Consider the following 13,480-nt stretch of genomic DNA (forward strand, 5'->3'; position numbering starts at 1 on the left):
GGGCCTTGTTTGCCTTTGTGTAATATCTATGTTTTGAAAATGAAATGTGCCTTTCAACTTTCCCTATCTCTGTATCTTTCAACTTATTACGCAATTGTATGATAGATCTAAGGGAAGAGATAGTTGGGTTGGCCCCAATCCCGGTCTCCAGGGATTTAAGTTTAAAGGGGTATTCCAGGAAAAAACTTTCTTTTATATATCAACTGGCTCCAGAAAGTTAAACAGATTTGTAAATTGCTTCTATTAACCTGTTAAGGACGCAGGGCGTATTCATACGCCCGGCATTCCGAGTCCTTAAGGATGCAGGACATATGAGTACGCCCGTGGGATATCTGGTCCCCACCGCTAGCCGGTTGGGGACCGGAGCCGGATGCCTGCTGAAATCGTTCAGCAGGCATCGCGGCATATCGCCCAGGGGGGTCATGATGACAATTCAGCCCAGCGATCTGCAGCGGATTCTGGGTCAATCGGGTCTCCAGTGACCCGGTGACCCGGAATTACAGGCTGTTCGGGGCTGTCTCTGACGGCCCCGAACAGCCATAGCTAGCAGGGGTGAGGTGGCACTGGTGCCACCTCACGAGCACCCTGATTCGTCTGCCGGTTTACCGTCCGACCAATCAGGGCACCTGCTGCGGGTGTCACTCCCGCAACCCGCTCCACCCCTCTTCTGGAGGACGTGAGCGGGTGCGGGAAGTGGACCCCGGCAGCTGGGGACCCCGATCCCCGGCGTCCCTATTGGGATCGGGGCCCCAGGAGCGGCGGCGGCGAGGGACTGACCTTCAGCGGCGGCTTGCAGCAGCAGTAGGAGGTGAGTGAGAGCCTCCTGCTGTTGCTTAGCAACAGCTCTCAGTATGCAAAAAGGGCATGCTGGGAGCTGTAGTTATGCAACAGCAGGAGGCAGACCACCACAACTCCCAGCATTCCCTTATAGTTTTGCAACAGCTGGAGGCACATTTTTTCTATGGAAAAGTGTACCTTCAGCTGTTGTACTACCAGCTTGCACAAACAGCAAAAGTGCATGCTGGGTGTTGTAGTGGTGCATCTGCTGGTTGCATAATACAACTCCCTGCATGCCTGTTGGCTGTTGGTGACTGCTGAGAGTTGTAGTTTTGCAACAGCTGAAGGCACACTGGTTGTGAAACTCAGAGTTTTTTTTTTACCTAACTCAGTGTTTCACGACCGGTGTGCCTCCAGCTGTTGCAAACTACAACTCCCAGCATGCACCGTACATGCTGGGAGTTGTTGTTTTGCAACAGCTGGAGGCACACTAGTTGTGAAACACTGAGTTAAGTAGCAAACCAGTGTGCCTCCAGCTGTTGCATAACTGCAATCCCCAGCATGCCCTTCCGCTGTCCGTACATGCTGGGGGTTGTAGCTTTTGCAACAGCTGAAGGCACACTGGTTGCAAAACACTGAGTTTGTTACCAAACTCGATATTTCACAACCAGGGTGCCTCCAGCTGTTGCAAAACTACAACTCCCAGCATGCACTGATAGACCGTACATGCTTGGAGCTGTAGTTTTGCAACAGCTGGAGGCACACTGGTTGTGAAACACTGAGTTAGGTCACAAACTCAGTGATACATAACCAGTGTGCCTACAGCTGTTGCAAAACTAAAACTCTCAGCATGTACAGTCTGTCAGCGCATTCTGGGAGTTGTAGTTTTGCAACAGCTGGATGTCCCCCCCCCCCCCAATTTGAATGTGCAGGGTACACTCACATGGGCGGAGGTTTACAGTAAGTATCCGGCTGCAAGTTTGAGCTGCGGCAAATTTTCTGCCGCAGCTCAAACTGCCAGCGAGAAACTACTGTGAACCCCTACCCGTGCGACTGTACCCTAAAAACACTACACTACACTAACACAAAATAAAATAAAAAGTAAAAAAACACTACATATACACATACCCCTACACCGCCTTCCTCCCCAATAAAAATGAAAAACATCTGGTACGCCACTGTTTCCAAAACGGAGCCTCCAGCTGTTGCAAAACAACTACTCCCAGTATTACCAGACAGCCACTGACTGTCCAGGCATGCTGAGAGTTTTACAACAGCTGGAGGCACCCTGTTTGGAAATCACTGGCATAGAATACCCCTATGCAAGTCCCTAATTTAGGCCTCAAAGGCGCATGGCGCTCTCACTTTGGAGCCCTGTCGTATTTCAAGGCAACAGTTTAGGGTCACATATGGGGTATCGCCGTATTCGGGAGAAATTGTGTTACACATTTTGGGGGGTATTTTCTGCTTTTACCCTTTAAAAAATTTTTTTTTTACATATGCAAAAGTCGTGAAACACCTGTGGGGTATAAAGGTTCACTTAACCCCTTGTTATGTTTCCCGAGGGGTCTAGTTTCCAAAATAGTAGGCCATGTGTTTTTTTTTTTTTTTTTGCTGTTCTGGCACCATAGGGGCTTTCTAAATGCGGCATGCCCCCAGAGCAAAATTTGCTTTCAAAAAGCCAAATGTGACTCCTTCTCTTCTGAGACCTTTATTGCACCAGCAGAGCATTTTTCACCGCCATATGGGGTGTTTTCTAAATCGGGAGAAATTGGGCTTCAAATTTTGGGGGGTATTTTCTGCTATTACCCTTTTTAACATTTTTGGGAAAACAAGCATTTTAGGGAAATTTTTTTTTTTTTTTTACATATGCAAAAGTCGTGAAACACCTGTGGGGTATTGAGGCTCACTTTACCCCTTGTTACGTTCCCTGGGGGGTCAAGTTTCCAAAATAGTATGCCATGTGTTTTTTTTGTTTTTTTTGCTGTCCTGGCACCATTAGGGGCTTCCTAAATGCGGCATGCCCCCAGAGCAAAATTTTTTTCAAAAATCCAAATGTGACTCCTTCTCTTCTGAGACCTGTAGTGCGCCAGCAGAGCACTTTTCACCCCCATATGGGGTGTTTTCTGAATTGGGAGAAATTGGGCTTCAAATTTTGGGGGGTATTTTCTGCTATTACCCTTTTTAAAAATGTAAAACTTTTGGGAAACCAAGCATTTTAGGAAAAAAAATAATTGTTTTACATATGCAAAAGTCGTGAATCACCTGTGGGGTATTAAGGATCACTTTACCCCTTGTTATGTTCCCCAAGGGGTCTAGTTTCAAAAATGGTATGCCGTGTGGGTTTTTTTTTTGTTTTTTTTGCTGTTCTGGCACCATAGGGGCTTCCTAAAGGTGACATGCCCCCCAAAACCCATTTGTCTTCCCTTCTGAGCCTTCTACTGCACCCGCCGAACACTTTATATGGACATATGAGGTATGTCCTTACTCGAGAAAAATTGGGTTTCAAATACAAGTAAAAATTTTCTCCTTTTTACCCCTTGCAAAAATGCAAAAATTGGGTCTACAAGAACATGTGAGTGTAAAAAATGAAGATTGTGAATTTTCTCCTTCACTTTGCTGCAATTTCTGTGAAACACCTAAAGGGTTAAAATGCTGACTGAATGTCATTTTGAATACTTTAGGGGGTGCAGTTTTTATAATGGGGTCATTAGTGGGGTATTTCTAATATGAAGACCCTTCAAATCCACTTCAAAACTGAACTGGTCACTGAAAAATAGTGAGTTTGAAAATTTTGTGAAAAATGTGAAAATTGCTGCTGAACTTTGAAGCCCTCTGGTGTCTTCCAAAAGTAAAAACACATAAATTTTATGATGCAAACATGAAGTAGACATATTGTATTGGTGAACCGAAAAAAAATGTATTTTGAATATCCATTTTCCTTACAAGCAGAGAGCTTCAAAGTTAGAAAAATGCAAAATTTTCAATTTTTTCATCAAATTTGGGGATTTTTCACCAAGAGAGGATGCAAGTTACCACAAAAATTTACCACTATGTTAAAGTAGAATATGTCACGAAAAAACAGTCTCGGAATCAGAATGATAACTAAAAGCATGCCAGAGTTATTAATGTTTAAAGTGACAGTGGTCAGAATTGCAAAAAATGGCCGAGTCCTTAAGGTGAAAAAGGGCTAAGTCCTTAAGGGGTTAAAAAATCGTAATCCTTTTAATAATTATCAGCTTCTGAAGTTGAGTTGTTGTTTTCTGTCTGGCAACAGTGCTCTCTGCTGACATCTCTGCTTGTCTCGGGAACTGCACAGAGTAGAAGAGGTTTGCTATGGAAATTTGCTTCTAAACTGGGCGGTTCCCGAGACAGGTGTCATCAGAGAGCACTTAGACAGAAAAGAACAACTCAACTTCAGCAGCTCATAAGTACTGAAAGGATTAAGATTTTTAATAGAAGTAATTTACAAATCTGTTTAACTTTCTGGAGCCAGTTATATATATATATATATATATATATATATATATATATATATATATAGATGCAAATCATAAAATGTTGCAGTATCTTGTAATACCTTTTTTATTGGACTAACAGCATTTTGTAGAGACAAGCTTTCGGGATTCCTTCCTTTATCAAGTCCAAAGCAAATCTAACAGTTAGATTTGCTTTGGACTTGATAAAGGGTGGAATCCCGAAAGCTTATCTCTACAAAATGCTGTTAGTCCAATAAAAAAGGTATTACAAGATACTGCAACATTTTATGATTTGCATCTGCATCACTGGACTAATACGGCTACTCAAATTTACTATATATATATATATATATATATATATATATATATATATATATAATTTAAATAAAAAAAAAAAAAAAAAAAAGGTTTTTCTTGGATAACCCCTTTAACCTCCAATGGGGAGATTTATCAAAACCTGTGCAAAGGAAAATTGCCCAGTTACCAATAGCAACCAATCAGATAATTTATTTTTATTTTGCAGAGGTCTTGTTAGAAATGAAAAAAGTTATCTGATTGGTTGCTATGGGCAACTGGGCAAATGTTCCTCTGCACAGATTTTGATAAATCCCCCCCCCCCCCCCCCCAAGTTTCTATATTGTTTGAGGGATTCTTTTTTTTAGGCAAGAGGCCAATGCAATACACTGGCCCTTAAATACCGGTTTGCGTGCTTCCCATATTGTAGAAAATATGAATTAAGGGATATTGCCAGCAGTTCCCTATTTTCCTCTTTTTTCAATAGTGACTCATTAAGTCTCCAATGGCATATTCTATGGGGTAAGCGTATCCCACAGGTCAAGCGTAACCGGGCCGTGGTCCGACCAGGAGAATGTATTGTAGAATCTTTGGTCCGACGAAGACCTAAGATATTACCAAAAACATGTCTATTCTGGTATGCGTGGTGTGAGGGTGTGAGTAAAATGTGTATTCCTTACTGCTGTAATTACATATTCTCCAGAGATCATATATGTGATGTTTCCTAATTAATTTCCTGAAGGTAGCTGAGAGAACTTTCAAAGAGGGTGAGGGATGAGAAATTGAGTTCCTATCAACGGAGGTGGAGAAAGGAATATTAATATCTCCTCCTATAAATAGAGTGGCGGAGGGGAGCTTTACTAGCTTAGTAAATAATCTGGTTAAGAAAGGGAGTTGGGAGAAGTTCATAGCATATATGTTGAATAAGTTGAGGGGGGTATTAATAATAGTTCCAGATATTAGGATATATCTTCCATTTGGGTCAGAATATGATGACATTATTTTTAAGGGACAGGTGCGGGAATTCAAAATAGCTACCCCTCCTCTTTTTCTATCTTGATTGGCTACAACAACAGTAGGATAGTGTCTAAGTGCAAAGTTAAAAGATCCCTGAATTTTTTTTAAAGGAGTGTTAGGAGTAGTTAACATAGCCTGAGTTAGTTTAGAAAAATTTATTTGGGGACAGGTACTCTTTAAAGGGGTACTCCACTGGAAAACATAATTTTTTTTAAATCAACTGGTGCCAGAAAGTTAAACAGATTTGTAAACTACTTCTATTTAAAAATCTTAATCCTTCCAGTACTTATCAGCTGTTATATGCTCCACAGAAAGTTATTTTCTTTTTTAATTTCTTTTTTGTCTGACCACAGAGCTTTCTGCTGACACCTCACTCCATGTTAGGAACTGTCCAGAGTAGGAGCAAATCCCCATAGCAAACCTATCCTGCTCTGGACAGTTCCTGACATAGACAGAGGTGTCAGCAGAGAGCACTGTGGTCAGACAGAAAGGAAATGCAAAAAGAAAAGAACTTCCTGTGGAGCATATAACAGCTGATAAGTACTGGAAGGATTAAGATTTTTTTAATAAAAGTAATTTACAAATGTGTTTAACTTTCTGGCACCAGTTGATTTAAGAATTATTTTTTCCAGTGGAGTGCCCCTTGTCCATGCTACAGACTGGCTGAATGTCCGCTTGCAGCTGGTGCCTCTGGGTGCTTCGGTTGTAGGAATTAGTATGGAAATTAATTAAAACCTGTGCAGAGGAGAATTTGACCAGTTGCCCTTGTCCATGCTACAGACTGGCTGAATGTCTGCTTGCAGCTGGTGCCTCTGGGTGCTTCGGTTGTAGGAATTAGTATGGAAATTAATTAAAACCTGTGCAGAGGAGAATTTGACCAGTTGCCCATAGAAACCAATCAGGTTGCTTGTTTTATTTTTCAGAGGCCTTTTTAAAAATGAAAGAAGTGATTTAATTCGCTATGGGTAACTTAGGAACTTTTCTTCTGGACAATTTTTGAGAAATTTCCCCAATGTTCTTTTCAGAATAACTATTTACATTATATTACATTTGCCAATTATTAGATATCAGCCATTTGTATAGTTGTTTAAAAGGTTTAACTGTATTAAAACGATAAAATACATTGTTTTTCATTAAGTAAATTCACTTTGACATATTACTGCATGCATTATTCATAAATTCATAAATGTCTTTTTTTCCCACTGTAGATATAACTTTCCAAGTGAATATACTGTATTAACACCACAAATTATACACAGCACCATGGCAGTGTACAAAGAAGCAATGAAAAATCTATTGCCAACTCCAACAAAATCTCACTACTTATTCAACCTCCGTGACTTCTCTCGTGTAATTCAAGGCATCTGTTTATCACGTCCGGAGACATCAGATTCTCCGTTACTTATAAAGCGCCTATGGGTTCATGAGGTACAAACTTTATCTCAAACAGACAACTGTTTTCAACAACAACTTTAAATATTTTTTACGTTTGTGGACAGATTTATTATAGTGTGGTTTGCTGTTGTGGCCAAAACGAGGAGTGAATAGAGAACGTAATAAAATATAAACTTCTGGTTTGGTCAGAACAAAATTCAAAAAAAAAATACCCTTAATTGGCATTGTGAAAACAAGCCTAAAACTGCTCCTGGCAGCCCTGGTAAGTAGCAAATAACTTGTCAGGCTGGACACTTCCACTGCAGCTGTACATGGTGGCTATTCAGATGTACTGTACAGTAATGCATGAACAGCTAGTGTATGCCAGAGCAGCTATCTGTTCATATGAACAGTGTTGTCTTCATGACACAACCCCATTAAGTTGTAATTTTCAAAGGTAGTTTGGCAATGAATGGCTTGTTAGATAGACACAGCTGTTCAATGATATGTTTGTAAAATTTCTATGCATATTCTCTTTAAACAGCCACATTCATATTAATTCGTCCAGCTTACCTGCAGTAATCTGGACTCCCTTGTCAGCTGAGAACGCCATTATAATTCAGTATTCAAAACAGAAATGTTGAGGGAAAGTATAGTGTCTTTTATTTACAATACATAATACAATACATAATTTCAATACATTGAAAACTCTATAGACAAGAAAAAAGAAACAGTCAACACTTTTCAGACTTAATTTTAGCCCTTACTCATGGCAGAAGTAAAGCCATGAGTAAGGGCCAACAGTAAGGCTGAAATATGTTGGCTGTTTTATTCTTCTGTCTATGGACTTTCTAATGTATTGGCACTGGACCATTTCTGTTTTTGGCGCTCCCCCAGAAATTGTCTGCCAAGTGTGAACACCCTAATAAGTCTGGTAGACTGTGAAACTGTAATATTTTGGTCAGTTTTCTGCATCAGGATTAGGAAGACAAAACTAGGAGTAGAATCAATACTCTGAAGAGGTAAACATTTTTCATTTTATATTTTTTTTTCTCTTTGTAGGCATTGCTCCTAGTTTTTTCTTACAAATGCTAATGGAAAATACTGACTGAAACACTGGCATGTGAGAGTGCCCCGTGTTCCAATGAGTTTGTAGTGTCTGTTCGGTGTATGCATGTTTAATCATTTTTTATACATAGATTTTTCTATAATTTATAAGCTTCAGTTTGTAAATTATTTTATTTTTTAAACATGTTAAGGAGGAGGTACAGTAAATTACTTCTATGCTCATATGTTTACTTTTTATAGATCGGTTGTTTCTTTCTTTCAGGTTCTTCGAGTTTACTATGATCGCCTTGTAGATAATGCAGATCGGTCTTGGCTTGTTGGCTATATAGAGGAGGTTGTAAAGAGTCATATGAGAGAAGACTTTCATCAACTTTTTCAACATCTAGACTTTAATGGTGATGGCAAAGTAGAGGAGGATGATTTGCGTAGTTTAATGTTCTGTGATTTTCATGACCCTAAAAGGGAAGACACAAACTATAAAGAAATATCTAATGTAGATAAACTGTGTTTAGTTGTGGAAAGTCATTTAGAAGAATTCAACAACATTAGTAAAAAACCAATGAATTTGGTCTTGTTCAGATTTGCAATTGAACACATATGTAGAATCTCCCGCATTTTAAAACAGCCTCGTAGCCATGCCCTTCTTGTTGGTGTTGGAGGAAGTGGGCGTCAGTCTGTTACTCGATTAGCTGTCCACATGGCTGACCAGAGACTCTTTCAAGTTGAAATTTCAAAAAGTTATGGTAATTCTGAATGGCGTGAAGACTTAAAACAAATTTTACGTCGATCTACAGAGGGGGAAATGCAAGGTGTTTTTCTCTTTACGGATACCCAGATTAAGAAAGAATCTTTCCTAGAAGATATTAACAATTTACTCAACGCAGGAGAGGTTCCGAATCTTTTTGCGCCTGATGAAAGACAAGAAATATGTGAGAAAATGCGACAGATAGACAGACAGCGAGATAAATCAAAACAGACTGATGGCAGCCCCCTTGCTCTTTTCAACTTGTTTATTGATCGTTGCCGAAATCAACTTCATATTGTACTCGCTATGAGTCCTATTGGAGATGCATTCCGGAACCGTCTTCGTAAATTTCCAGCACTTGTTAACTGCTGTACAATTGATTGGTTCCAGGTAATAATTATCTTATCACTAAATATAAAAGCTTTTTATTTCTTTTCATTGAACATAAATGATCCTGTCCCTACCTTAAAGTTTCTAGAGAGTTTACCAAAGCTTCAGTAGCCCCTTTATAAATATCAATATTCACATAGTATTCACTCGCCTAACTATTAATTATTTTTCTTTCATCTGTTAGATTTCTATTTACATTTTTTTTTACGTTGCTTAATTTTTGCTTTTTTAAACATTTCAATTAGTCCTGGCCAGAAGATGCACTTCAAGCTGTTGCAACACGATTTTTAGAGGATATCGAAATGTCTGAAGAAATTCGAAGTGGATGTATTGATATGTGTAAAAGCTTCCACACATCAACTATTACCTTGTCTGAGAAGTTCCGAGCAGAGCTACAAAGATATAATTATGTAACTCCCACTTCTTACTTGGAACTCATCTCCACTTTTAAAACTTTACTGGAGAAAAAGCGGTCGTAAGTATTTATCACCATACATTTTCTAAAACTGAAGAACTTAATGTGACTGCAAGAAGCAGTTGCCATATACCTAAATTATTACAACATAAAACTTGAGGAGCCACAGTTGCTATGAGCCCACAAAACTTTCTGTAGAGCAATAAGTATGATGTACATCAAAACTAATTTTTATAACAATGTTTAGTTATGAAAATGTATGTTTCTAAACTTAGTCAAACTGTTCTTATGATACATCATATTTAGATTTATGGCATCTTCATGAATGTTTAAAGGGAACCAATCACTAGATTTTACCATATATTACACTTGGCAACATGTTATATATGGTGAAATCTTTACAGAGCTGTGATGTGAGCCGTCAATCAAGCCAAAGGGGCATCACTGTGGTCGGAGCGTCGGGACCGGGTAAGTATAGCTAGACTTTATAACTATATATGTATCCTCACCATCCTTGAGGGCAGAAACGTCCCCTGGGGATGGTAAGTATAAAGATTTTACCATGTATAACGTGTTTCCAGGCTCTCTGTATGGTAAAATCTAGTGCTTGGTTTTCTTTAAAGGGGTATTCAGGAATTTTTGTTTTTTCTTTTACTGTGCTACAGGGGATGTAAATCAGTGAAGTTTAAAATATAGTGTCTGTACCTGTATTTGATGGCTGGTCTCTCAATTCTTATCTGATCTTTGCCCCAATGTTCATTTTAGGCAGCATACAAAATAAATGTTTTTTTAAGGTTTTTCCCAGGTTGCAGCATGGCCCGAGATATTACATAACTTTTCTAAGATTTTAAATCTGACCTGTCTCATTTTATCTATATATATATAAAACTCAACGTGTGTGTGTGTGTATGCATGTATGTGTGTATGTATGTTCCACAAAAACTTCCAAACGGCTAAAGATATTAACATGAAACTTGGCACACATGTTATTTATATGTCAACAACAAACATAGGATAGTTGATTTAACCCTTATTCACCCCCATTTGCCAGGGGCGGAGTTTATTTTTAAAGTCCCATACAAGTCAATGGGAAATATATGTTACTGCATAACTTCCAAACGGCTGGAGATATTCCGATAATACTTGGTCACATGTTACTTATATGTCCACTTAAAATATAGGATAGTTAATTTAACCCTTAACTACCCCCATTTGTGAGTATCAGGGTTTTTGTTTAAAGTCCCATGCAAATCAATGGGAAATGTATGTTCCCACATAACTTCAGTACGGCTGGAGATATTTCAATACCTGGTACACATATTACGGGTCGGGATATGAGGACAGGATAGGAGGAAGAGATAGGAGGTCAAGATAGGAGGATGGGATGGTCGGGATAGGAGGTCGGGATAGGAGGTCGGGATAGGAGGTCGGGATAGGAGGTCGAGATAGGAGGTCGGGATAGGAGGTCGGGATAGGAGGACGGGATATGAGGTCGGGATAGGCGGTCAAGATAGGAGGTCGGGATAGGAGGTCGAGATAGGAGAACGGGATAGGACGTCAGGATAGGAGGTCAGGATAGGAGGTCGGGATAGGAGGTCGGGATAGGAGGTCGGGATAGGAGGTCGGGATAGGAGGTCGGGATAGGAGGTCGGGATAGGAGGTCGGGATAGGAGGACGGGATAGGAGGACGGGATAGGAGGACGGGATAGGAGGACGGGATAGGAGGTCTAGATAGGAGAACGTGATAGGAGGTCAGGATAGGAGGTCGAGATAGGAGGATGGGATAGGAGGATGGGATATGAGGACGGGATAGGAGGATGGGATATGAGGACGGGATAGGAGGATGGGATATGAGGACGGGATAGGAGGTTGTGGTATGAGGACGGGATATGAGGACGGGATATGGGGTTGGGATATGACAACAATATATGGGGATGGGATAGGAGGACAGCATAGGAGGTCGAGATAGGAGGTCGAGATAGAAGGTCGGGATAGGAGGTCGGGATAGGAGGATGGGATAGGAGGACGGGATAGGAGGATGGGATAGGAGGTCGGGATAGGAGGTCGGGATAGGAGGACTGGATAGGAGGACTGGATGGGAGGTCGTGGTATGAGGACGGGATATAGGGTTGGGATATGACAACAATATATGGGGATGGAATATGAAGTAAAAATCTTCCTCCTTTGTTGATTTTCCTCCCCAACAAGGATCAGGAAGGAAAAACCGGGCAACGCCGGGTACTCAGCTAGTGTATTAATAATTTTGGGTTGGTTTAACTTTATTTAAAGTTATTCTGAGATAGTTTTTTGTGACATATTGTACATTTAGTGGTAAATTTGTATCAATACATTCAGCTATTGTTTGTGAAAAACTCCAAAACCTTGCAAAAATATTGAAAAATTATTTACAACGTACCCGTCAGATCCAAATTTTTTTTTTAAATATATCACTCAGTACCTAATCCTGACCATGTACATCTAATTTTTATGTGTCTAGCACCTTTATTTATTTATTTTATTACACTTTTAATTTAGCTCACTAGTCTGAATTCCTCTCAAAGGGAGAGGGTGTTGCCTCACTGTGCAGGCCTCCGCCCCCTCCCTCAGTATGCTGTCTGCTCACATCTCCCCTAGCATTAGCAAAACTACAACTCCCAGCTTGTCCTCACTGACAGAAAAGGGTGTCACGCGCTGCGCTTCGGCCGCAAGCTCCGGCCGTGAGCGCAGTGTCCCGGGGTCCCTGTCGGCTGGCGGGGCTGGGATTCGCATTGTGTGGTCGAGCCGTGTTAGGGGTAGTGACCTGGATGTCGCCTGCCGCAGCAAGCCGATCCAGCCTTGCGGCATGCTCTGGTGAAGACCAGCGGCACCTTACACTCCGCTCTCCAATACGGTCCGAGTCATCAGCCACACAGGTTAGAGGATCCACATCCATCTCCGTTACAGCAAGATCCGGCCATGGATCTCGCTGGGGTTCCTCTGCCTGGATGGGCTTTAGCCTGGGCAACTCACTTTGGGACCACAGTGATGCTCTCACAACCAATCTCCAGGCTTTCCAGACGGAATTTTGGGGTGTCTTTGAAGAACCTGCCTGAACCTCCTCCGGTGAGACGGCGTTACTGAATCTTTCGCAGGGCAACTACTCTGTGGGCGAGTATGTCATTCAGTTTCGTACCCTGGCATCTGAGTTATCATGGAACAATGAGGCTCTTTGCACCACCTTCAAGAAAGGACTATCCAGTTACAATAAGCATGCCCTTGCTCCCCGGGAATTGTCTTCTACCTTAAATGATCTTATACAGTTGGCATCCTGGATTGATATCCGTTTCTCTGAGTGACGTGAGGAGCTTCACCAAGAAAAGGAGTCTGCACGACCTAGGCGCTTTCCTCGTCTGGCACCTGTCTTCCAGCAACCACCGCAACCTTCTACGTTGCCTCCCGCAGTGGAGGCTATGCAGGTGGATCGGTCTCGCCTGACCCAGCAGGAAAGAACTCGACGACGAACTGAGAATCTATGCCTATACTGCGCCAGTGCGGATCATTTCCTAAAAGATTGTGCTCTACGTCCACAGCCAGGGAAACGCTCGCACCTAGGGTTTGTGGGAGAGGCCTCCCTAGGTGTGAATACCACCTCTCCACGCTTGAATTTGACAGTTCAGCTTTTTCTAACCTCCAAAGAGACTGTCTCTGTTCTTGCCTTCTTGGACTCTGGTTCCGCTATAAATTTTATAGCTGCCTCCCTAGTACATAGGTATCATCTTCCTGTGTCTTGCTTTTTAAATCCCTTGTACATCTCTACGGTCAATGGAGAAAGAGTGGACTGTACTGTGCTGTACCGCACTGAACAGTTTTCTATACAGGTCAAAGCCTCGCATAAGGAGAACTTGTCTTTCTATGTACTCCCTCATTGTATTTCTCCTCTCC

General features: G+C 41.2%; 1 protein-coding gene across 1 annotated transcript in view; it reads left to right on the forward strand.

Moving 5' to 3' along the window:
- The window catches only part of DNAH7 (dynein axonemal heavy chain 7), a 531,149-nt gene that overhangs the window by 234,697 nt on the left and 282,972 nt on the right, over positions 1–13,480 (forward strand). The window contains exons 39-41 of the mRNA XM_056535765.1: positions 6,776–6,995; positions 8,272–9,144; positions 9,390–9,619. Coding sequence (XP_056391740.1) covers positions 6,776–6,995; positions 8,272–9,144; positions 9,390–9,619 — 1,323 coding nt within the window. The remainder of the gene's footprint in view (positions 1–6,775; positions 6,996–8,271; positions 9,145–9,389; positions 9,620–13,480) is intronic.

Source organism: Hyla sarda, chromosome 8 (assembly GCF_029499605.1).
Source record: "Hyla sarda isolate aHylSar1 chromosome 8, aHylSar1.hap1, whole genome shotgun sequence".
Lineage (NCBI taxonomy): Eukaryota > Metazoa > Chordata > Amphibia > Anura > Hylidae > Hyla > Hyla sarda.